The sequence below is a fragment of the Dicentrarchus labrax genome, unplaced genomic scaffold (assembly GCF_905237075.1).
Source record: "Dicentrarchus labrax unplaced genomic scaffold, dlabrax2021, whole genome shotgun sequence".
NCBI classification, from domain to species: domain Eukaryota; kingdom Metazoa; phylum Chordata; class Actinopteri; family Moronidae; genus Dicentrarchus; species Dicentrarchus labrax.
Window position 1 is genome coordinate 12,854,691 of NW_026136721.1, and position 23,944 is coordinate 12,878,634.

General features: G+C 41.4%; 2 protein-coding genes across 3 annotated transcripts in view; one reads left to right on the forward strand and one right to left on the reverse strand.

Annotated features, from left to right (window-relative positions):
- LOC127354181 (protein Hook homolog 2-like) overlaps positions 1 to 20,153 on the reverse strand; it is a 25,713-nt gene extending 5,560 nt beyond the window's left edge. Inside the window, exon 1 of the mRNA XM_051383904.1 lies at positions 20,079 to 20,153. The gene's annotated coding sequence lies outside the window, so the exon portion shown is untranslated. The remainder of the gene's footprint in view (positions 1 to 20,078) is intronic.
- A 1,127-nt stretch (positions 20,154 to 21,280) lies between these two features.
- junba (JunB proto-oncogene, AP-1 transcription factor subunit a) lies at positions 21,281 to 23,274 on the forward strand. Of its 2 annotated transcripts, XM_051383902.1 has the most exons (2): positions 21,282 to 21,744; positions 22,004 to 23,274. In XM_051383902.1, exon 2 carries the CDS (start codon positions 22,042 to 22,044, stop codon positions 22,933 to 22,935), a length of 894 nt encoding a protein of 297 aa, XP_051239862.1. In that variant the 5' UTR covers positions 21,282 to 21,744; positions 22,004 to 22,041; the 3' UTR covers positions 22,936 to 23,274. The 2 variants fall into 2 exon arrangements, with proteins under 2 accessions (XP_051239861.1, XP_051239862.1); XM_051383901.1 differs by having other exon boundaries at positions 21,281 to 23,274.
- The last annotated feature ends 670 nt before the right edge of the window (positions 23,275 to 23,944 follow it).

Genomic DNA, 23,944 nt, shown 5'->3' on the forward strand with positions numbered 1-23,944 from the left:
CTGTTTATGTCTGGGCTGCAGCCCTCAGCAGTGGCCAGAGGCAGCAAAACATGTTTTTCCTTCTAGGATCTGAAAACTGGGCAGACAACGTCTCCACCGTCAGACTGCAGGTTATTATCTAAGTCAACCTGAAGATGTTATTATATCTGAGGGTAAGGTGGAGCTGAACTTAAGGATGGGAGGGGTTTCAATCACACTGTGAGCAAACTAGACTTTAAATAATGAGTTCTCAGCATTCTCGTGGGGTTTTTTCTGCCTACTAATTTCAAATTGACTACATTACTACTGACCATAGTTTTTAGATTTGAGGTTGAGATTTTTTCAATTAAAATTGTAGAATTTCCACCCAAGAAAAAGACTCCAGACCTCTGATTCCCACACCACATCTCTGATTTATTTAGCAATTCAAATGAAGTGAAATAAAAGGCTTGAATCCAACTCTATATCCCAAATGTGAAAATATTTGTTTAAAGCAAACAACATAAAGTGTCCTATTTTCATACTCATCAAACCATTCAGTGACCTTTTGTGGCTCAAGTTTTTCCTTTCATTTTCCTCCTGTCCATAAATTATATGTTTTGGCAAATAGTCATCAGTAATGTGAAGTGGCCATAATTTGTATTTAAAGTGGTAAACGTGCAAGACAACTGGAACGGCCCTGTACAGAAGAACATGTCGAGAAATCCAGCAGCCGCAGGGTTGCACATCTGCACTGAGAACAGATGTAGATGGGAGGGGAGGGGAGGGGAGGAGGTGGTGTGGGGTATGGGACAGCAAACAAGTGTACTGGAGGGCTGAGGGGTGACTAGTTAAGGGCCTGACTCCCCGCCCTGACCTCTCCTCTTCCTCATTCTCCTTCTTCGCTATATTTCTTCTGTCTTGCCTGCTCCCATGTCACCCCTGGGCTCCCTGATGGATGCTGACAGTAACGACTGTCCTCTGTCCCCCAACCCATCACCCCCACCCATCCACACCCCTCCTTCTCCACCCCTTCCTCCTCTCTCCTTCAATCTGCCCCCGTTCAGCGCTGACCATGGCGACCTCGCGTTGGAAGTTGCCGTCCTGTGGCTCAGCTCTGAGCTTCTTGGGGGGGGGGGGGAATGTCTGAGCCCGGCTGTCAAAAGCACATTTGGGACTTGATCTGCCACCCATCCATGACTATTAGCTTAGTCTTTGGTGGACAGTTGTCTGTTGTTGTTTCTCTGCTGCAGGCAAATCAGTGCAAGTCTCTGATGGAGTTTTACTGTATGTATCAATACTTGTCACATGACTGGACTGAAATGAAACGTAAGAAGAATTTTTGGGATGAGTCAGTTTGACACCTGTGTTAGGATTACGCAATGTATAACAAGTAAAATGATCACCACACGTCAATCACTTCTTTTAAAACTAAGGTGTGGCACTGTCTATGAAACACACGCGCGCACAGTCCTTCCCACTTCCTGTTGTGCAATTTCATAAACTACCGATGTCAAAGCTGAACTTGTTGAACTGGATGGAAGATGGCAGGTAATCAGCACAGAAGCCAACATGGAAATAAAACTGGGACAAACTCACACACACACAACAACCACACACACAATCCACGCTGACATGGGTCAGTAATGATGAAGTAAACTTTATAAAACAACAGATTAGAGAGGAGAAAGTGGAGGATGTCATCTTTCAGTGAGGACATGTATTATTCATGCTGTCAGCAGGGACATTGGTGAAGTCACAGCAGTGTAAGTAATAGCGTGTGTCACATAAATCAACAGCAATGATGACCTCATTTTACCGCATTACTCCCTCCGCCCACACACTCTTAAAGGAGGTCCAGATGCATAAGAGCTTACATACACACACCTTAGAAACATGTGTGCACTTAGCCCTGTCTTTTTCTTTCTTTTTCTGAGTATAATCAGAATAAACTAGATCAGTAGAGAGCAGATCTCTGGTCTTCAGGTGTGTCTGGGGGCATGTGGGCGTGTATGCATTAGAGTAATGGAATGAAGGGGAGACAATATTCAGGTTACATTATTGAGGTGTAACCACAGTAGACAGGCTTTATGGAGACAAGCCGCGGACAAAACAACAAAATAATCCACCAACAATAACATGTACATTGTCCTCCAAACTGAAGCTGTTGCTGACAGTTTCAATCAGTGACAACAAGACTCCAAAAAGCATACTGGGCCCGGTCTAGAAAACCCCCCATAAAACCAAAACTTTAGTCACTTTAGTGAGCTTTAGAGGGAGTGCTACAGGAGGTAGATTTTGGTATATTTCCCAAAACTTTCAACTATTGCGCATAAGTTTTAGCATCCAAACTTACTTTAGCTATCAAAAGTAAAATTACATGTCCGGCAGAAAAAAAAAAAAATTGGGGGGAATAATTGGGTAGGAAAGTAAAAAAAAACAAAAAAACAAGAAAAAACAAGGCTCTGCTACACAAATGTGTGTTCATTCTTATTTAAACCTGAAAAGTGACAACTAAATGCTTTTATGGGGGTCACAAGCCTTAATGTTTGGTAATCACTGGTATAATCTTTAACGATCAGAACATGTTGCAACTTCTTGGCTTATTCTATCTTTCCATGTAGTTGTATACTAAAAAGTGCAGTATTTACCTATGAAATGTAGTGGAGTAGAAGTATGAAGCAACAAAAAATGGAAATATTCCATAGGAAAATACTTGAGTAGAGTACTTAGGTAAATGAACGAATGCACACAGTCACATACACACACTGTATGCTGTTTTCAGCTGTTGCTGTCTGAGAGCTTATGCAGGTGTTACACCTGGCAGCAAAGCCAAACACCCGTCTGACTACCAGTACCACCACACCTGACTGGAACCGCAGACAACCACATGGCAATAAACTCTCTTTCACACACACACACACACACACACACAGACAGACATGAGCATGACTGGCAACACACACCCACACACTCCTAGCCACTGATCAGAAGATAACTGCAGCACAAGTCATTCCCATTGTCAAAACTCAGACACAAAAGACAGACAGACAGTGAGGCAGCCAGAGAGACAGACGCTCTGACCAGGCAAATATGAAATTTACTGTAGTATGCTTCCTCCCCTCCAAGAAGAAAAAAAGAGCAGTGAGCTTCATTTTCCCATGGCCTCGCAGCCACACACAAACAAAACTGATCATGTAACAAAATACAGACGTGTCTGGTCTTCCCTGTGGTGAAGGCCTGAAAATACACTCAGCAGCTATTTAACATGTTTCCTTTTTTCAGCTGCACAAAGTAATATGTCTTAAGATCACAAATATTTCTCCCCTATTTTTTTCCCCAAACATCTCCAGATCTCTCTACCAATGTTTCTGAGAAGCTGTGGGACAGGTTCGCCCTCGATTCTTCGCCTCAGGCCGACCTGAATCCAGGACGGGATGTCGATAATTTCCCAAGCCTTTATTTTCCGCCTCCATTCGTGGCAGTTCTTGTCTTGTCTTGCTGCCTGTTGTTTTGCAGCTCAGGAGCCTTGAGAGGTGATCTCATCTGCACCTCGCTTCACAACCCCCGCTCCCAAAACAACATTGTATTTATCTGACCAAAATAGCCACCTCAGGCTGGAAAAACCCTAGTCAAGACAAACAGAAATAGGCCAAGAGTTTCCAAGGAAGCCAGTCTGGGCCAGAGGTGATGCTTTTGACTGACATCAGCCATGGGCAACAGAACAGGAGTCTGCATTTACCGCTGTAAGGTGACGGTTAGAAGCAGATATAATAAAAGCTCTTATTCTTGAAGTACTGAAGAACAATAGAAGTACAGGGGGGCAGACACATTAAGTGCACCACCTGTACAGTGTAATACAAGTGAGAAAAACAGAACAATTTGAGCTTCAGAAACATAGTATTTGATGGAGGGCTGATGTATTTGATTGACAGTAATTATACACATATGTCTAATATGCATCCTCTGTAATGTGAGGCTTACTGGCAATGTTAGATGATTTGTAATATTGACTAAAGGCTCGTTATCCAAAGAATGAATTATTATTTACGATATTATGTCTAGGAATGCAGAGGAAATAGGTCCAGGCCAGTCATTTAGCACAAATTCACAAATTTGAGTATCATACTACAACCTCACAACACAATTTTTTGAGGCAAAATGAAACTTTACATACACACAATTCATCCAAACTCTTTAGTGAAACTATTCACATCCATTATCAATATCGATATAATAGCCCTGATTAATTAAGACAATGGTAAATGCATCCATAACCTGAGATTGAGAGTCTTAACCATAGTTTTTAACCACAAGTTTTTTTGACTGAGTTGTGGTTGTGCTTCACCAATTCACTGTATTTGCTGAGAGGAACAGTTTGATAGGTCTCGTAGTCAGTGTAAAGCAAAAACTCACTGCTCCAGTTGTTTTGGAATTTCCCCATTGTGGGACAAATAAAGGAATATCTTATCTCATCTTATCTTATCTTTAACTTTGACTTTCCAGTCTTCATGCTAAGCTAAGCTAACTGGCTGCTGGCTGTAGCTTTATATTTAACAGACTAACACAAGAGTGATATTGATTTTCTCATGCAGGAAAGCAACATGTCTATTGCTATTACTATTGCTCTAAAATGCCCAGATCTTAAGTTGATCAATTATCTGATCAGCTACAATATTAGCTTGCCACCAGTGTTGGTTAAGGAAGTGTTTTGGACACAGCAGACCCACAGAAGCCACACACTGACAGTCTGAGTGGCTTTGCTAACTCTCTCCAGACACCAATGAGATAATTTGGGCTATCTGCCCTCAAGTATAGACTTGAGACACACACATGAACAAACAGACAAACCACAACATTCACACAGACAGACAAACATTGACCCTCCTCTACTCCACCAAAGAAGGAGGAGGAGGTGGGGGGAAGAATAAACTGGAGAATTAAAAACACATTCCACTTCCCGTAAAGCCGGGAGAAGGAGCAGTGAGTCACTGGAGCAGTTTGAAAACGGGCCCTTTTTAGTTTCAGACGCATCTGTGAACGTCTCCACGTGGAGCTTTTAACCTCTATGGGTCCCCTCAGTCGAATGCTGTTGATGGTGCCGCTCTCCTTCCTTCATCCCGGCCCCTGCTATTTGTTCAGTCACTACTTAAACAACTCATTCACTGACTGTGGTGGCTCGTATGAAAGTGTTCATCACTTTCATCCACTCAGTTCAACTGCAGGTCATTTAGCGTCTGTATGTTCTCGATTGGACAAGTTCAATAATCCTTTTTTAATTATGTTAACACAGTTTGCCAACTGTCTTTTTAATTGTTCTTAGTGGTCAGAACATCTAAACATTTAACAGCCACAAAATGACACACATAATCACACATAATGTACACTCACATCCAGAAAGCCGCACATTTAATCACAGCAGAGTGTTTGTAATAGACCTCTATCGTGTTTTTTTCCCCCCACAATGATGCCAGGAAAAGATTTTACTGTGAAGTCAAATTGCAAAACCCCATCGTTGTGGGAATAAAGACCTCCTTCTCTCTTTCTTTTCATCTTTTTGACTCCTCCCGTCAGTCCAGACAGAGGCCCCCCAAAAACAGGCTCAAACCCCGAAATGATGCCGGTTTTCCATTTGGTTCACAAGCAGCATCCTGAGTCACAAGACAGCGGGTCCCGCTCCAATTACACACACGCTGACAGCTTAACTGACTCTGCTGAGGCAGAGTCCATGGTATCTGTTCTCTATCAACTCCCCTGCTGGTGGGACTGACTCACACACTGAAGTTCAGGTGGACCAGCTATCAGTCGAATCTGTTCACACTCAACAGGCGGCCTGATTAATGGCAGATCACATGATTTAGACCAGCTGGCTCTGGGCTTTTTGTTCTAGCTGTTGTTGTCGTAAAGTAGGTCCCTAATTTTCTTCATCTTCTTGTTCTTGTTATCTTGTTTTATCCTATTTATAAGTTGTCTGAACCTAACATTTAGTCTATCATTTTTGTATTCTCTACAAATCTCCAGTCAATTTGTTCCTACTGAGGACATATTTAAAAACAGGTCACAAATATATTTCAATTTTTATATAAAGGCCAAGAAACAGCTGGGTACTGCAGTTTTCATCAGTTGTTAATCAAATAGGAGGATGTAATGCATTTTTAGGGACTATTTTCAGCAGTGGATTAATACACATTTGGTCTTTAGTGAATATTTTTGGCAGCTGACTGTGTAGGCTATGTGGGATAAATTCAAATTAAACTACATGCAAATGACAGAACATGTCAAACGGTGCCACAGTCTGGCTCAGTAATGCGTTTTAATCATTTCTGGACAACAATGGAGGTCTATATGGCAGAAACAAACAAGCTAAATCATACTTGTTCTGTAAAAACAACAACAAAACTAAATTTTAAAAGACAAACATATTTGACATGTATGATTCAAAATAATAATAAAAAAATCAGTGTTGGATGCAGTCACAGTCTTGAGTCATCAGAGAAGGGTGGTCAGGTCTGGGCAGCTCAACGGGACAAACACACACACCACACACACACACACACACACACACACACACACACACACACACACACACAGAAATGTATGGATGTTAACATGCACACAAATGCATATGGACAAATACACACTCTCTTTACTCTCTCTCAAGCACACACAAGCCCTTCTTCATTGCCCTGGCTGTGCACCCAGGGGGACAGACGTGAGTCAGAACGAGTCATACACACAAGCACACATCACAAACTCTCACATACACGCAAATACTTGCCAGAATGCCCAAACTGCAGAAAACTTTATTGTTCACAGTCCTCTGAGCTCCTGTACATGTGAGTTGATCATGTTGAGTGTTGTTATATTTAGGGTGAGGGTTAAATGAGCTAGACTTACTGAAAAAAAAACAACATTTCACATAGAAAGCTGGGAGACCTGGTGACATTTACCTTGTCTTCTGTTATCACATTTTATATCATCTACAATGTTTTTCTCCCCTCGTGTTCCTAAAAATGAATCAATCACGTGTAACTGATATTGTGATCAGGAGCCATAAAAGTGATAATGTGAACATAAAAGCTAAAGTTTATATTTATCCATACTGAAAGGTGCCAGTGCTAAGTCTTTCTTTGATGATGGATTAGGGATTAGTATTTATATATTGTTGCTGTCATGTCAAAATGAATCTATATAAGGAGACGCAGCCTAAAACATGCCGGAAGATTTTCAAGCAACTCACATCTTTAATCATTTGTGGGGATAATCATAAGGCCAATAATAATGAGATCCATATCACATCTCTTCCCGCCTATCGCCTCTCACTCAACAGTCAGATATGAAAAGAAGATTAAAGTTTTGCCACTAGAGCATGGTTGTTGTATAAATGTAGGTTGTAGATGCCTTGAAGGGACAAAGGAAAACGGATTTTGGCTGAGTTTTCCATCCACCCCCCATCCTTGTGTAGAACCATTAATCAGAGACAATATGAAGTCATCACTCCCTCATGGGATTTTACTGCCTGTAAAAATAAACCTTACATAGCTCATAAGCAGAGTTGCTAACACTGATATCACGAACTAACAAGCTTTGGCAGCCTGTGGTGCATTCTTCTTTTCTAGGTGAAATGTTTGTTTTTTAAAAATAAAACGTTTTAATCAAATCAGCAGAGAGTCGCAGGGTTGATAGTTATATTTCCACTGTAGATTTGGTTAAGGGTTTAAAGCTATAAAAATGTGATGTTTGGAAATAACAGGAACCGATCAGTGGATTGGGGGAAATGTCTGATCTTGGGGGAGCTTCATATTTTCCATGACCCTGTACCTCCTCAAATATATGCTCAGACTGGAAAAGAGAAGAGAGGAGTAAAATCAATGAGGAAAGAAAGAAAGAAAGGAAGAAAGAAAGAAAGAAAGAAAGAAAGAAAGAAAGAAAGACAGAAAAGAAAAACAGATGAAAAGACAGAAAAAGAGGAAAAGATGAGAGGACAGATGGATGTATGTTGTAACAGAGAATGGGGAGGTGAAAGAGGGCGGTTAGCTGGCATGGTATTTGCGAGCAAATGTATGCGTCACTGAAGCTATTCCAAGATGCACAAATGCTCTCTCTCTCTCTCTCTCTCTCTCTCTCTCTCTCTCTCTCTCTCACTCTCTCTCACACACACACACACACACACACACACACATTTTGATAGGCTTTGGTTGTTTCCCTGACAACAGTATAGTATTTTCGGGGATCAGAGGTGGCAGTTGTGTATGACTGTGTGCGTATGACTGTGTTTGATCTATACGTGCATGTGTTTGACACAGCTGTTAAAAACTTGTTAGTCAAGAGGGATGTGGCCAAAATTGCAAAACAAGGTCATTTATTCTGGTGAATTTGACAGTTTTGCGTCACTGGCAGGGGAAGAATTTTCTTCACACTGTAAACTCATCACCACAGTTGATTAGGTCCCCCAAAACAATGTTCAAATAAAGCATGTGTAAAATGAAGGAGAGACGAGCGTGTGAGTGAAAGCCCAGGAGAGGTTTAAAAGCCCCTCAGACAACGGGAGAGGTTTGAATTTGTTTTACAACACAGAATTTGTTTTGCAACACAGTATTGCCAATGTGTCAAATCTATTCTCAGATCAGCTAATTGCTTGGAAATTCATTGACGTCATTTAGGGACAGAGGCAACTAACCACAGTTCTGGATGGATTTGACAATATCAGGTGAACTTCCTCAATTAGAGTTTCTAATAGGAATTAACCTCACACTTCTCTGCAATTTCCAACTTGTTAATGAGCCCACTGCATCTATGGCAACCCAATAACTGTCAAGAGGAAGTTGTTATCCCGGAAAATAAACAGGATGTTCTAATTTATTGAGCTGTTCTCAGAGGATGCTTCTGAGAAAAGTAGCTATACTCTGGTTGATAGATCTTCATTTGTATGTGAAATTTTGACGTGCATATACAAACTCACCCTCCTAATGTATTAGATACACCCGCAGACACATGCACGCACAAATACACAATAGCCCCCACCTACACTTCACTACAGGAAATCGAACATTTCCTGCTGCATGTGGCACAGGATGTGAGGTTAGTAAGTCGTGTTTCAGTACTCTCACTGTGGACCACAGTCCCACTCACAGCACTTTTGAAGTTCTATAATCAGCCTAATCATATTTATATGAGCTGCTTCCCACACTTCTGATGAATGAAGACTTGAGTTTATAAAAAGGCCACAATGGCGCAAATGTGTACTAATATGAGTATAAAAACCATAAGATGGCAGATTGAAATGAGGATGCATGCTGGGAGAACTGATTGGCTATTCTCAAAAACTTAAGCTTTTTAAATCAGTTTATTCAAAAGTTTTTCATGTGGTAATGCAAAAATGCCAAATTTAGAGTCACAATTAAACTCAGAATCGCTCCTTAAGACGCAATTAGCGTCAATTAATGTAAAGTAATGAAGTGCAACGTTAATTATCTTCAATCGTTCAATCTATTTAGCAATGACCATCAGAGGTTGGAGCTGGCTTTAGCTTTTGAAGCTTTTTGAACCATGAAGCCATAAGAGCGTTTCTTTAACATTTCCACCTTTTGTGGAAGATAAAGGTCTGTCCATACCTGAGTAGGTGGTGTCTGTGTTTGATGGACGGGTGCTGATGGACTCCAACGCTCCCAGTCAGGTCATTAGGTTGATTAAAATGGGTCAATTACACAGCTGCTCATTATGGCCTCGTTAATGAACACATGCTGAATGGACCAAATTATCCCTTAAACATGGTGTCTTTTCTTAGATTTTCCAAAAACCGGAAAACAGAAGCACATTGTTGAGAATGGATTTAACCGTTTGTTTATCTGCTCAAATGCATGCATCAGCACACCCAGCTAACCAGCTTAGTTACTTCCAAAGCCAAGGAGGAATCATTTATTTATTTCATTTGGTAGGGACAATGCCATTTAACATATAGTTCCAATAAAAAGCAAGAAACTGGTGTGCTGCACGGAGAGTTCATAGCTATTGCTAAAACATAAACATATACAGCTAAAGATACGGAAATACTATAAAATACATATACCACAATACACCAGACACACAGATATGGGCCACAATACACTAGGTATGGAGCTATAATAAAATCCACACACCACAACACAAACACTAATGCAGTAGTACTCAGTCATTATTCATAAGCTAACTACATTAAATGCCTTGCCCAGGAATAAAACATACATTATATTACTATAGCAAAGTTTAGGGTATAGTCCTGCTCCTATTTGGTTTGGGGAGGTTTAAACTGCATCTGCATCTAGCACGGCTGCAGAATGGAACAACAGCAGCACTTATAGTGTATGCAGAATGCATGTGCACACTTGCATGTGTGTTTGGTTTGATCAAGCAACTACATATAAGGAAGACTTTATGTGATCATTATTGTGCGTGCACCTATGTGTTGCAGTGTAAATAAGGGTCAAGTGTTGCCCTTGGGCAGAAATTTAAATAGCCTACACTACTTGTGTCAAGAATGTCTTCATGAAAAACAGCCTGAGGGCAAACAGCATGCTCAGCAAAGCAAACTTAATGCCTGCATGTACACAGGGAGCGAAAGAGAATCAGACAAACAGACAGAAGGATGGACAGATAGAAAAAGACAGAAGATGAGATGCAAGGAACAAAAGGAGGCAGTTTTCCAGATAAAAACTTAAAGCCAAGCAGAGATCTTTTTACACATCGCCTGATGGTTACTATCATACCCAACTGACTGAGTGATAACACCCTCCACCTCATTTCTGGGCACCAGACTCCACCAGTAATACTAGACAGCTGGGAGGCAGAAAAAGCAAAAGTGCAGTTTAACCGTTTCACTGCCAGACAGAATTGAGTTGCTTGTGGTTGTCTGACTAAAAAATGTCTCTCTCAGTCTATATATTAGTGGTTTCACAGCAATGAGTACATGAAAGTGTCACTAGACCTCTCCCAGTCACGCCCGTCTACCTGACAGATTACTGAACACTATGAGGAGACATCTTTAAGATTAACAATGATTACTAATGGCTGGTGTGTATGTATCTGAAAATGTATCTGCTCCTTCCTGAAATGAAACTAAAAGGTTCTGATGAAACTCATTAAACAAGAATGGTTCGCCTCACCAGTGCTGTTAAAAATGAACCACTTCTGGATTTCAGTGCTTGTGCAGAGGGGATATTTTTTGTAGAACTTATGACTACAAATGTCTCTGCATTTCCCCCTGCTGTTTTTCTCTTTCCCCTTTGGTCTCATGGGAATGCAAGGGGAGTCAATATGAGGGTGCAACTCACTAAAATTATGCAATAAAAAACATGAGGGCAGTGACTAAAGAAATAAGCTGAATAAAGCAAACAAAGGTGAATAAAGCATAAGTGAACTGATAAATTAGCCCTTAAAATGAATAATATTTTTTAATAAAATCTTTGCTGTAACATTTAACATTTGCATTGGTGATAAAGAATCATATGCACGGACCAGAGTGTCTAATAAAAGCAATGCCTCTGCTTGTTTCTTTACTGTATATCTGTTAGTCTGTATATTAATAAACATATGAAGTCAGCGTCAAATAGTGAAGTACATCAAAACTACAGACACCAAAGGTTTTTATTGGATACATTTACTCTACTACTTAAATGGTTGAAAGGCAAGCATGTCAGTGTAGGGAGGGAAAAAAGGCCAACAATGCCCCCCCATTTAATACTTTAACCTCTAACTTTAATTATGGATGATTAATGAAGGCACACAGACTGGTTACTGGTGTAGGACAGATGCAAATAGTCAAAATAAACAGGCACTGGAACTGCTGGGAAAAGAAGGAATATTAATAAACAAAGGAAAGTGTGTAAATGGATGAAATAATATTTAGAATACAATTTTTCTAAAAAGGCCTCTACATCTAAAACCACTGGTTAATCATATTACTAAACCTGTCAGTCCAACATAAACTAAGCAAAACTGAGGAAAGAAAGCTGAGGCCACTTGCGGAGAGGAAGACAACACCGAGGAGCGCCCAGGGGTGCTGTCTCTAACTAACCTTCAGTGCGACACAGCAATCCTCACAGCAAAACAAAGGTGCAGTCTACAACTGTGTCCCGGTGCTTTTACTCACACGCTTAAAGAGTGGGGACCTCACCGCAGGTGCCTAGTCTCCCAACAATATGTTCGCTGAAAGAAAGAAAACTAATACAAAGAAATTACAAACAAATAGCAACCCACTTGGTTAAATTCATAAATAATAACTCAGCAAAACAACCTATAGAACTAAACAATAGGGAGCAAAACAGCAGTAGTCAACACGGCAGATGAACCTAGGAATGAAGACAGGAATGAATACATGTAACATTGACAAACAACAGATAACAGATACAACAGAGACAGGAGCCAAAAGGAGTGAGTACAGCAGGTGCCTTATATAACTTGGTAGCATTAGGAAGTTGGTTTGGGAGGAGTCAGGTATTCACTGACACTAACTCTACCTGCACTGCATCAGCAAAGAGTGGTTCTGCCTTTATAAATTGAGTTTAAAAGCACCAAACTGTGGCCACAGAGGGACAATTTTTGGATAAAGTCAAATATTAAAATGTAATACAGCAGCAAGTAGATAAGATCATCAAACTTACTCAGTATTGCCAGTAACATAACAGAACTGATCTAGTTTGCTTTAATTAGCCACCAGAAGCTACTGATCATACCAGGCCAAGTGAAGCAGCGGTACCAAAACCGGGGAGTGTGCTAACTTGACATTTTATTGCTTATGAATTCTCCTTTTATTTGTAAGATGAAGACTGTGTTCATTTTTCTTTTAAAAGTAATTTTGTCATGCTTTAAACAAACTGTTAATATCAAAACAAAAGTAAGAGCTTTTAGAGATAAATCATCAGCTCAGTTACACTTTCACCAACACTCGACTGCTGATAAAAGATCTCCCACAAGACAAAAACTGAAAATAAAACTTGCAAAAACAAAATGCCCCATGTGTCATGTGTCATGTGTCATGTTACTGGGGGACTGAACGGAGAATGTGAATGTACAGGTGACACAAATGAGTCTCGTGTTTACAACAAGTGTCTGTGGTTTGTTGTTTTCACGAGATGCTGTGTTTAATGTTGTGGGCTAAAATGCTTTGCTAATGTGTGTAATTTGGTAATTAGCATATCTTTTCCCTTTGCTACATGCTGTTATTGGTCAGCAGGCCAACACAACCACCTATACAGTTTACCCTTTGCCCTGTATCTCACTAAAAGGTCTGTAGGCTGCAATATGATCATGACTAACTGATCAGGAAATTCTCTTTACATCACAGAGCCGTCAGATAAAAGACATCGTAGCACAAAAGGTTCACTCAGAATTATCACACATACCCACACGTCAGTAAAAGGATTGAAACATCAGATACAGTAAATGAAGGAACAGTAAGGCAGCAATACCGGCTCATTAAAGGATTGAAACGCCTCTCTTCCCAGCTTGATATTCCTATACAGACTGGGCCCCACTTAATGACTGCAGAGGCATTCATTACACTTAGATATAAAAAGCCATCACCTTTGACCACCTTTGTAATCACTCACTCGGCTTCCTTAGTACGAGAACAACTGTCCTTTGACAGGAAAGTTTCTGTCTGTGTGTGTGAGCGTGTTTGTGTGTATAAGTGAGTGTGTATGTGTGTGTGTGTGTGTGTGTGTGTGTGTGTGTGTGTGTGTGTGTGTGTGAAAACCCAAGCTGGTGAACCACTTCTGGTAAATAAAATAGAAGTGGGCTTTGCTTGCTAGTGTCATCTCTACCTTGCTGTGAAACACAGCAATACGATTACAAACGCCTCTGTCTTCTGAATTCAGATGAAAGTTTGAGGGGCTTGAATGACTAATTAGGAGATGGAGTTAGCATGTATTATGACTGTAATGCCTCTCACTCTAGGCAATTTGATTATGGGATTAATATCATGTTAGTGTTGTCCTATGTGCTTAATATTATAGCACTGACATATTGTGATGCAATTGAGTTGAAGACTGTAACAGCCACACAAATGGATAATCCACACTTTGAGACATTTCAAGCTTTTATCAAATCTCTTAGATTGCAAAAAAACAAAAAACGAATAAACTGGGACAGCGTGGAAATCATCTGTTTACCATGTTATCAAAATGTACATCTCTCTGTGGGGTGCAGTGATGTGCTCGCTGTTCTAATGAATGAATGAATGAATGAATGACTGACTGAATGAATGAATGGGTGGGAAACTGACTTTGCACATCTCTTCTGTGGTTTAGGGCAATCACTGAAATACTGAAACAGTTCAACCACATAAATCAACAAGTGCTCTATATTCACTCCTTCTGCTTAAAGGTTACACCAGCTTCACAAGACTCAGACATTCATGATAGCAAGTATTTTCGGGCAGCCATATCATGGCATCCACTTCTGTTCACATCTCTCTGCTTTATTTCCTGGAAGCAATGGAGTGTAGAAGTGCTGAGTCTCGATGATCATCAGCGGCAGTGAGAGCATCAGAATCGGAGGACGCCTACACAGTTTCAACCAAACTCGCACCATTGCTCTCGCCAGTAACCACGCGATTAGACACTGTCCTTTCCCTGTAGCTACTTAGTGGCTCTTTGATAAACATTTCTCATAATGCTGGTGCTCTCAACTGCATGCAGGGGTGATTTTAACACACAAGACACACAAAGTGGAACACTGGTATATGAGTAGGCTATTGACACATATATTTATACTTACAGTATGTACTCATGTAAATCATTATATATGTATGAATACATGTAGAGAGAGAGAAGTAGAGATAAACTGGGGGGAGATAGTATTGTTCTTAGAAATCTGATTTCCCTGGTTCGTTGTTTAGGTTTCAAACCTCCTACTACAGAAACTAGATTTGCCCATTTATGCCATTTTTTTTCCTTCTGTGTCAGTAACATAATCTACCATTAACTACACTATCTGTGCACTGAAAGATAAACATAGCTACCATTTCTCATTTAAATTACCTGCTGGGAAATTGTGTAGGTTGAAGGGAGGCTCTAACCTCAAACCAAAACCACAGCTTCTTATTGTACACGTTGAGAATAAATAAGTCAAGTCATTTACCAGCTACTGTGATTAATGTTAAAATCTGCCCTCATGTGAATGAGCTCTCTTTCCCACAGGTCAACCTGTATTTTTACTCCCTCTTTACTTTTTTAGGGGATACGAGTTTAGTAGAGGAATTTTGCAGAAATGCAGAGCAGGAGGGAGAGACATTTACACGAGGTCCGACTGTACACAGACAATTTCACGGCCATACATCAACTTTGAATTGAGTGATAATGAAAAAACGACCCAACACTTCAAAGAGCACTCTATTTGGCACCGCACTCCTTCATCACTGTCAGAATCGTGGTGGATATTTATTTTAAAAAGATACCAAAACTGATGTAGCAGCACCAGCGATATCTTTTTTTATTTCGCATACATATAAAATCATAGAAATATAAAATTGTTCTTCTTCCACAAGCCTCATTTTGAGAATGTTGGATAATCAAAAAAATGAAATAGAATTGATCGTAGATACGCAACAACATACCTTGTCACAAGTGCACACAGGGAGCGGCTTACATTATTCACCTCATGGAATAATACGGTTCTTACATCTGTCTGTTAAATATGGTGTCAGGAGACTGGAGACTCAGAGACGACGAGACCACAACTTGTTGTTGTTTCACACTTTGGTCTTTGTATGGATTAAACAAACAAGATATAATGTGTTAATTAAAAAGCTTTAGAGGGGCCAGTAGCTGTATTTCTTTTACCTTTTGATACAACCAATGTAGATCATGTAGAACATTATGATGAAATGTATGAAATGGCAAACCAGTGTGCTAGCAACCTAACACACTGGAGATGACTACTACATTGTACTGAACAACAAGATTTACACATCCATGACTCAGCGTAGTCTGTGACTTTTGATTCATCAAAGTAGCAGCGGTATGATTTGAATTTAAATTTCTAACAGCTAAGTTTAATATTGTATAAAGAGCTGTATGTACACTAATACTTATATATCCCTATTTGACCATGGATTCACAGTCTATGCAGCCCCTAATTAAGGATCTGAACTCATATTTGAATTCATTTCCATGTATGTTTGCTTGTAAATAATGACTGATCTCACGCATCTGTTAGAAATGATTCCTGACTTGAATCTTTTCAAGCCTGCCGTTGCCACACCGGTAATGGCCCATTACCGCAACTTATTGAGGAAATGAAAATGCGGTGTACCCAAACCCTCCACTCCCCAGCCTCCTGCCAACTTACATTCACTTCTCCTATTTTGACACAAAGAGGAACTCTCGGCCAGTGTCAGACAGAGGAATCAAACATCCGCAACATGTCCCACCTCTCCTCCCTGATCCACCAGTTTAGAAAAAGTCTGAATCCAGTTGTCATCTCATTGAGGAGTAAAACAAATAAAAGAGTCAGATTATTTAGTTGTATTCATGCAGGCGTATGTGCTGGGGTTAAACAGCATTAAATGTCACAGCACTATGAGCAACCTTTAAGTCATTTACAGTATATCAACCCTCATAGTTTCAAAGCAATCATGTGATGTGTCTTGTTTTGGTGCCTTTGCAGAAAAGGTGTGTTTGGCTTCTTACTCACCTCTGTTACTTAACTTAACAATGGTCTGAAAACACCCTATGACCTGTGTGGGACCTTTTTGTGTTTTGTTTTTTTTAAATTGCACTTCAGGTACTTCTCCCATAAGCCATAAAAAATGTTTCTTCTCTTTTCTTTTTAACTGAAAGCAGTTTCCTTTAATCCATATGCAGATTTATCAGCAGCAGGGTTAAGTTCTTGCCATGCCCTAGGGCTGGCAATGTCTCTTGGTCGGTCAGTTACATGGATTGACATGAAACTTTGTACAGACATTCATGGTCCCCAGAGGATGAATCATAAAGACTTGATGAATTGTCCAATACTATGACCAAAAACCTGCAAAAGTAGTGATATCAGCTGTACTATGCTGCACGTTAGCTTTGTCTTTGTGAGCATGCTGTGGCTGTGAACTCTTAGTGTTGTTGCTATGTAATTAATCAGAACATGGCAAAGGATTGACTGAAATATACCGAAACAATAGCCAACCTCATAGTTAACACCATTATGCTCACAGTTTCATCCCCGAGTCATAATTAAGTTCACATTTTTGTCCTTCTCAAACAAAAAAGGCAACAATGAGCCGGCTCAATTAATAAACCAAATGGGCATGTAAAATCAGATTAGATCTAATTAAACCCCCCGCTTCCTGCTGTTTGCCTTTTTTTCACAGACTGGCAGAGTGACAGGGAGTTTAAGCATCCGTGTAGATGGAGGGGAAGTGGGAAGGACAGCTCCATATGCGTTACGTCAGCCTGGGGCGACAGCTGGGTCCGACTGTCTTTTCCTGCCACACTCATTTGGCCCCAGCAATCATCTTGTCTTGTGCTAAAGGTCTCTCGTCGCTACAAGGCTCCTTGGCGCTATCTGCGAGCTACAGACAAAGAATATGCTGATTAAACATGCCTTCATTAAAGCGATTACATGCACAAGGCGGTTCAATTTCCCACGGGCAGCCAAATAACGAGGAGGGTGAAGAAGAAGAAGAAGAAGAAGAAGAAGAAAAAGGCTTTTGGTGCAGGGATGAGGCTCAGTTCATGGAGGAGAGGGGGTGGGGGTGGGGGGGTGAAAGACGAATTGCTTTTTAGCGTTGATTTAAGTGACCCACACACTCTTTAGGGACTGACTAACAGCCATCTGACTTAACGTGCTGCGTGAGGGAGTGAGCTGTCCTCTCCTCGCGGGGACAGCCAGCTTTTTGCCCTTGCGAACACCCCTACCTGACTCACCACACCTACAGGCCACTTCCAGGTCATCGAGCTTCCAGCATGAAAGACCTTGCCAAAGATGCAGGAGAGGCATTACTTCTGGTTCATTTAATAAAGCCGGCCAGCGTTTTAGTGCCTGAATAAGTTGCGGCGGTTGTGGTGGGAGGCAAGAAGGAGAGGCGGGAGTTAAAGTCGTGTTTAAGCCGTGATGAACATCAGCAGCTTTCAGGCATTTTTCAGATTTGTCCTTTTCTGACAAAAGTGTATTTGAAGTGAGTGAAATAATTACAGAGGATGGTCAAAGAGGACGGTATTGAACAGGTTTTTGTGAATATTCATGCAAGCCCAATGACTTTACCGCATCACAATTCTTTTGGCAATTACAGAAAACCCAAATCACTATATTGACTGAACTACAAATGTTAACTAACTTAAATCATTTATGATTTTGCAATCCAGCTCACATTGTGTTAAATCTGTTATATCAGCAGTCCTGGCTAGTTCCAGATCATTGAATTCTCAGTAAAAAATAAATATTTTAGAAGCATGAATCATAACTGAACAAGTACAGGTGTGTGGTTTACATAAAAGACTTTCCTATAAATGACACCCTTGTACAGTTCAATGTGACAAATTCAATTATTTCCTCTCATGTATGCTACACAAGGCTTTTTAACTCCCACAGCTCAATTCACCTACCCTCAGTCTCTCTCCAGGGCACAGCCGGCAGTTACCACTGATGAACTGATAGCCAAGAAAAATAGAAAAGGTTACTTTATATGGCCCAGCTACAGGCACCTATGCCCTCCTCTGTTGCTTTCATGTTTGTTTTCTTCACGTTTCTGCCGCTGCTTTTGTTTTTCGTTGCCCTATCTGTCAACCCAAATCACACCAGCGATCAAACAAAGTGACAGAATTGCATGTATGAGGTGTTTTAACTGTGCTTCTCTGAATTTCGGTGCATAGCCCCATATAATCATGTGCATGTGAGCAAGAAATTGTTCAGAGCCTCAGAGCCAATTATGGGTCTCAAATAAGAAAGTCACATGTAAACATTCCATAGTATCTAACGTGTGCAAATTTAGCAACAAGCCACAGAAGACTTTTGAATCGTCCTCACTCAATCAGGCTTAAGAGCAAGAGATTCTCAGTCACAATATCAGATGCCCAACAATATATAAATCAAATGAAATATTATATCTTATATATAAGAATCATCACCCTAAGAGGCCTTTATTTATCATCTAATCTGAGGTAAACATATATCAGTATCAAAGCACACTTGCTAGAAAAGGTCAGTTTTGTTATATCTCTAAAAAGTGACCTTTGATATGTTGGTGAGGTCACTCTGAAACTGGAACTGACCACTGAGTGATACTTCACTCTGTTTCCCTGAAACTACTTCTGTTTCTCTGTTTCCGCTAAAGTTTCTTCACACAGACTGGAAACTAACTGACCAGCACATCAAACCACTGTTTCAGTGGGAGGAGCTTGGCCCAAACTGACCAATGCAGGACTGCTGACTGAACTGCAACCTTTGACTCCCACAAACTGAGCAAGTGCACAGGCTGATGTTGCTTCAGATACTGAAGATAAAAATCTGCTTGATGCCTGTGATGCTACAGAACTGTAACTGCTATGCCTGATTTATCATTCCACGTATGGTGTGTATCGGTGCAAGGTTAATGGCAAAGGTTCAAAGGTCAACCTGGTCTTGTTATGAGTGAAACCTCCATTAACAATGTAAAAAGAAAAGTTTTACCTGTAATTCAAATTCAGTGAAAATTAAACTTTGAAATTTGTATGATAACTAGGTACCCATAACACACATTAACCAACTGTACACACGAAGTTAATCTCCTCTGTGGTTTTACGTGGGCTCTGTGAGGTCTGAGAAAATAACCCAGATGATGTCATGGTGAGGTCATCAGGGTTATCCCAGCACTGGCATGAGAGTTAATTTTTTTAATATCAGGAGGCCTGTGTTCAAACTGGGGTGGGTTTGATAAAAGTGGGCATTTGGGAGGCACCGCCTGTGCCTTTCTTTAACTAAAGGAAGATGCTATCCCTGAGTCCCTGAAATGTATGGAATTATTAAAGATCATGCAATACTTAATCGTTAGTGTACCCCTTCAGAACCCAAACTTCAATAACATGGCCCATCTGTCACAATTCTAAAAAGAATAAACTGTAAAATGTCAGTCAGTCACCACAATCACACTGTGAGTCCAAAAATCCAGTGATTACCTCATTATGTGCCACGTTTCCTGGCTGAGATCTCTCTTGTTCTGCATACACACCACTGCAAACGGACAGAAGACTCTGAAAAACACAGGAGATATTATATAAACTGGTTGATACTCCCATTACCTTCAATGTTCTAGGAGAGCTTAAGTTCTTATTACTAACGTAATATCTATTAATTATTACATCTGATAAGGGTGTGAGAAAACAATGACTTTGAATTTTATCTGTTCCTTAAATCTTTAAAGCAATTTTTAAAATCAATTAATAATAACCTTATCCTCCAGTCAAATTACCATAATGAGACGAAAAACACTGACACACACACACACACACACACACAGAGAGAGAGAGAGAGAGAGAGAGAGAGAGAGAGAGAAAGACACGTGACCTGAGGATAGGTGTAAGCAGAGGGTTGGAAAGTCGAACTAAACCATATGAACGTGCGTGGGCGCATGGCTCTCTGGGCGCATGGCTCTCTGGGAAATGATTCAGGGGTCATTACCATACAGAGAAGACAGAAACGTCTTTCTGTCAAACAGGTGTTCAGTTCAGGGGACATGTCTTTACTCTCACATACCTGCAGGGCTCCGTCATTTGTTTACGCTCCCGTAGTTCCTATAGGAACGCATTAAGTTCTATAAAATTATTCAAAACAGTGAAGCAGAGGAGGAAAACAGACAAATACTAACTGATCAGGTACCACTAGGCATGAACTTCTGCTTGAACATTTTTAATGATATTACCTCATTCTTACAGGATTAATGACAGCTGTTTCTGGTGAGTAACTCGTTATCTGAATATGATCTCTTTCCATCCCTGAGCAGCCTATTAGATCTACCTAATTATCATCAAGTATAGTTTATTTAATCACATCAACAATTTGTGTTCTGTCTGATACTCTGAGCATACGTCTTCCTTTGCCAGACACCCATTGTGCTTCACGCATTTTTTAGGACATCACGCCCAAGAGTTTACGCCACCTCCCCATCCTCTCCCTGCCTGCGGGCTGAAGGAGGGCAGCAGTGCGCCTCCTCCGCCTCCCACATCCCGGAGAACTGGAATCTCGCCAGAGTGGGATTGGCTTCCCGCTCCTGTCAGGGAGGAACTGGTGTGGCAGGATATCCAAATATGGACTGGCCGGTATCAGTTTGGATCGCATGACTCAGCACCAGACTATATAGGCTATCCTTACCCATGGGGGTTGTTGTTGGGGATGAAAAGCAAAGTGGTTGTTGGAGTGGTTCAGGTGTCCCAGTGAGGTTGGAGAAGGAAGAACATTTTGTTTCCGGGTGTCTTTGAGCCGTGAGACACAGTTAAACTTGACTTGTGTGGATCAAGTGCGCATGAGGTATTTTATGTGTTTACCTGAGTTGAGTTTCCCCACGCCGAATAGGCCTCGTCTTGTTTACAGTAGCTTGTTCCTGGCAACAACGTCACCGACTCTCTGACATACCGGAGGGCGGGGCCACAGAGAAACAACCAATCAGCGGTCCGGTTGGAGTGCCCGTAGAACCGGAATATAAATACAGCGGAGCGAACCTCCGCCCGTCATTTAAGAGGAAACAGAGGTGGAGCTCAGACTCAGAACAGAAAAGACTCTCCTACTCACAAGCGGATTGAAAACATCTGAATTAGTCACTGGACTCCGCTTTGAATCCAACTAAAGGTACAAATCGACGACTTGGTACAGTACAGTTCCACTATTTTGGAAGTTTGCTCTGTTTTTTGATAGATTTGATCTTCAGAATAATAATACAGCGGGACTTTGTGCTGGAGATTGAATCAGTTGGGACACTGAAGCCTCGGTGTCCAAGCAGCATCTCTGCAGCGCACTCTTGTATTTGACTGTCTGATTTGAAATATGTCCACAATAATGGAACAGCCTTTTTATGACGACTCGTTTCTCTCTGCTTATGGCCATCCAGGCGCAGCCCTGCCAGACTACAAGCTGCTAAAGCAGAATATGAACTTGAACTTCTCCGATTCATATCGGAACTCAAACTTCAAGCCACAGCACCTGCGCGCCGACAGTGATTTCTATTCGGCCGGGACAGCGGACGTGGGCTCTCTGAAGCTCGCCTCTCCTGAACTGGAGCGACTGATCATCCAGAACAGCAACGGGGTCATCACTACAACGCCGACACCTGCCCATTTCCTATACAACCGCGGGATCACAGAGGAGCAGGAGGGCTTTGCTGACGGCTTTGTTAAAGCGTTGGACGACCTACACAAGATGAACCAGATGGCTCCTCCAAACGTGTCCATCGGCACCGGTGGCGTTGCCTGCTCGGCTCCACCCTCGGTGTTCGGCTCATCCATGCAGCAAGAGCCGCTCGAGTACACCACCCTGGGCAGCTGCACCACGAACCCCAGCCTGTCCTCCACAGCCAGCTATCCCTCCACCACCATCAGCTACCTGCCGCCCCACCAGTACCACCATCACCCCCAGGCCGTTGCGCACGGATCTCACCACTTCCAGCACTCCCTGGCCGGTGTGGGCATCCACTCGCAGCGGTACAGCGGGTTGAAAGAGGAGCCTCAGACGGTGCCCGATATGCAAAGTAGCGACAGCGGGTCTCCGCCGATGTCCCCCATCGACATGGAGAACCAGGAGCGGATCAAAGCCGAGCGCAAGAGGCTCAGGAACCGGCTCGCAGCCTCCAAGTGTCGGAAGCGCAAGCTGGAGCGCATCTCTCGTCTGGAGGACAAAGTTAAAGTGTTGAAAACCGACAACGCCGGGCTCTCAAACACGGCTTCTGTACTGCGGGAGCAGGTGGCCCAACTCAAACAGAAAGTAATGACACATGTGAGCAGTGGCTGCCAGCTCATGTTAGCGCCCAAAGTAAAGTCTTACTGAAGAAACAAACGCACTTTGAAAAACACTGGACAAGAACTGCACTGACATTACAATCAATGAACAATGTCTTTATAGGCTACATTGAAAGAACTGGACCATTTTGGTTTCTTTGGCTGAAAGAAAAGTAGCCTACGCAGAAATCACACAAGACTAAAACACTTCGGGCATTTTTGAGCAAGTTATTAAAAGTGTCGTCTTGGCTTTGCCTGTTTACATTTTACTTTAATTTGTGATTATGTAAGTTATTTGTGTTCGTCAGGTTGACCCTGATGAACCTGTGTTATTTTTTTTTTTACCTGTACAGTATATATTTAAGTAAATGAATTTATGGAACAGAAATATGTGGTGTTGTTTCTTATTGAGGGTTTTTTTTTTTTAAAGGTTACCTCTTAGGAATTATTATAGTAATTCTCGTTAACGTAACCACACTGTTGTCAACTCCGGTCAGCACTTTTAAGTATACAGCAGCAGCAGTTGCTTGACGTTGGAGACGTCCCAGCGTAGGATTGTTTCCGTATTGACGTACTTACGTCACTCCATATATGGTCAGTTTTGCTATAACGTCACATCAGGAAAAGGTTTCCGGGAACTCCCTCCTACATTACCCGTCAGAAAGGCCTTCGCTCTCCCCTTCACACCACAATGTGTGTGTGTGTGTGTGCGTAAATGAAGAGTGCTGTCAATGAGTGGTTTATTCGAGTTAAGGGAGTTTCCCCATTCTGCTTTCAGTTTCCCAAAACAAGTCGTGAGAACACTAACTCAGGAAAGAAGGTAGAAAAAAAGTTCCACACAAACATGCAGAGTAGACTTTCTGTCTGATGGCTGTTTCAACTGACAAGAATTGAGGCCAAAAAAAAAGGGTAGAAAACAGTTGGGGAGTAGAGGTGATCCACACAGAGGTTATCTAATAATTTAAATAAACTTGGACTCAAATCAGGATTATACTATATAGTGTGGATATATGCCATCATGTTCTTCGGTAAATAAGACATGGGCTGGTTACTCAGGC

Coding starts and splice junctions, on each gene's coding strand:
- junba (XM_051383901.1), top strand. CDS start 21,940: ATGTCCACAATAATGGAACAGCCTTTTTATGACGACTCGTTTCTCTCT.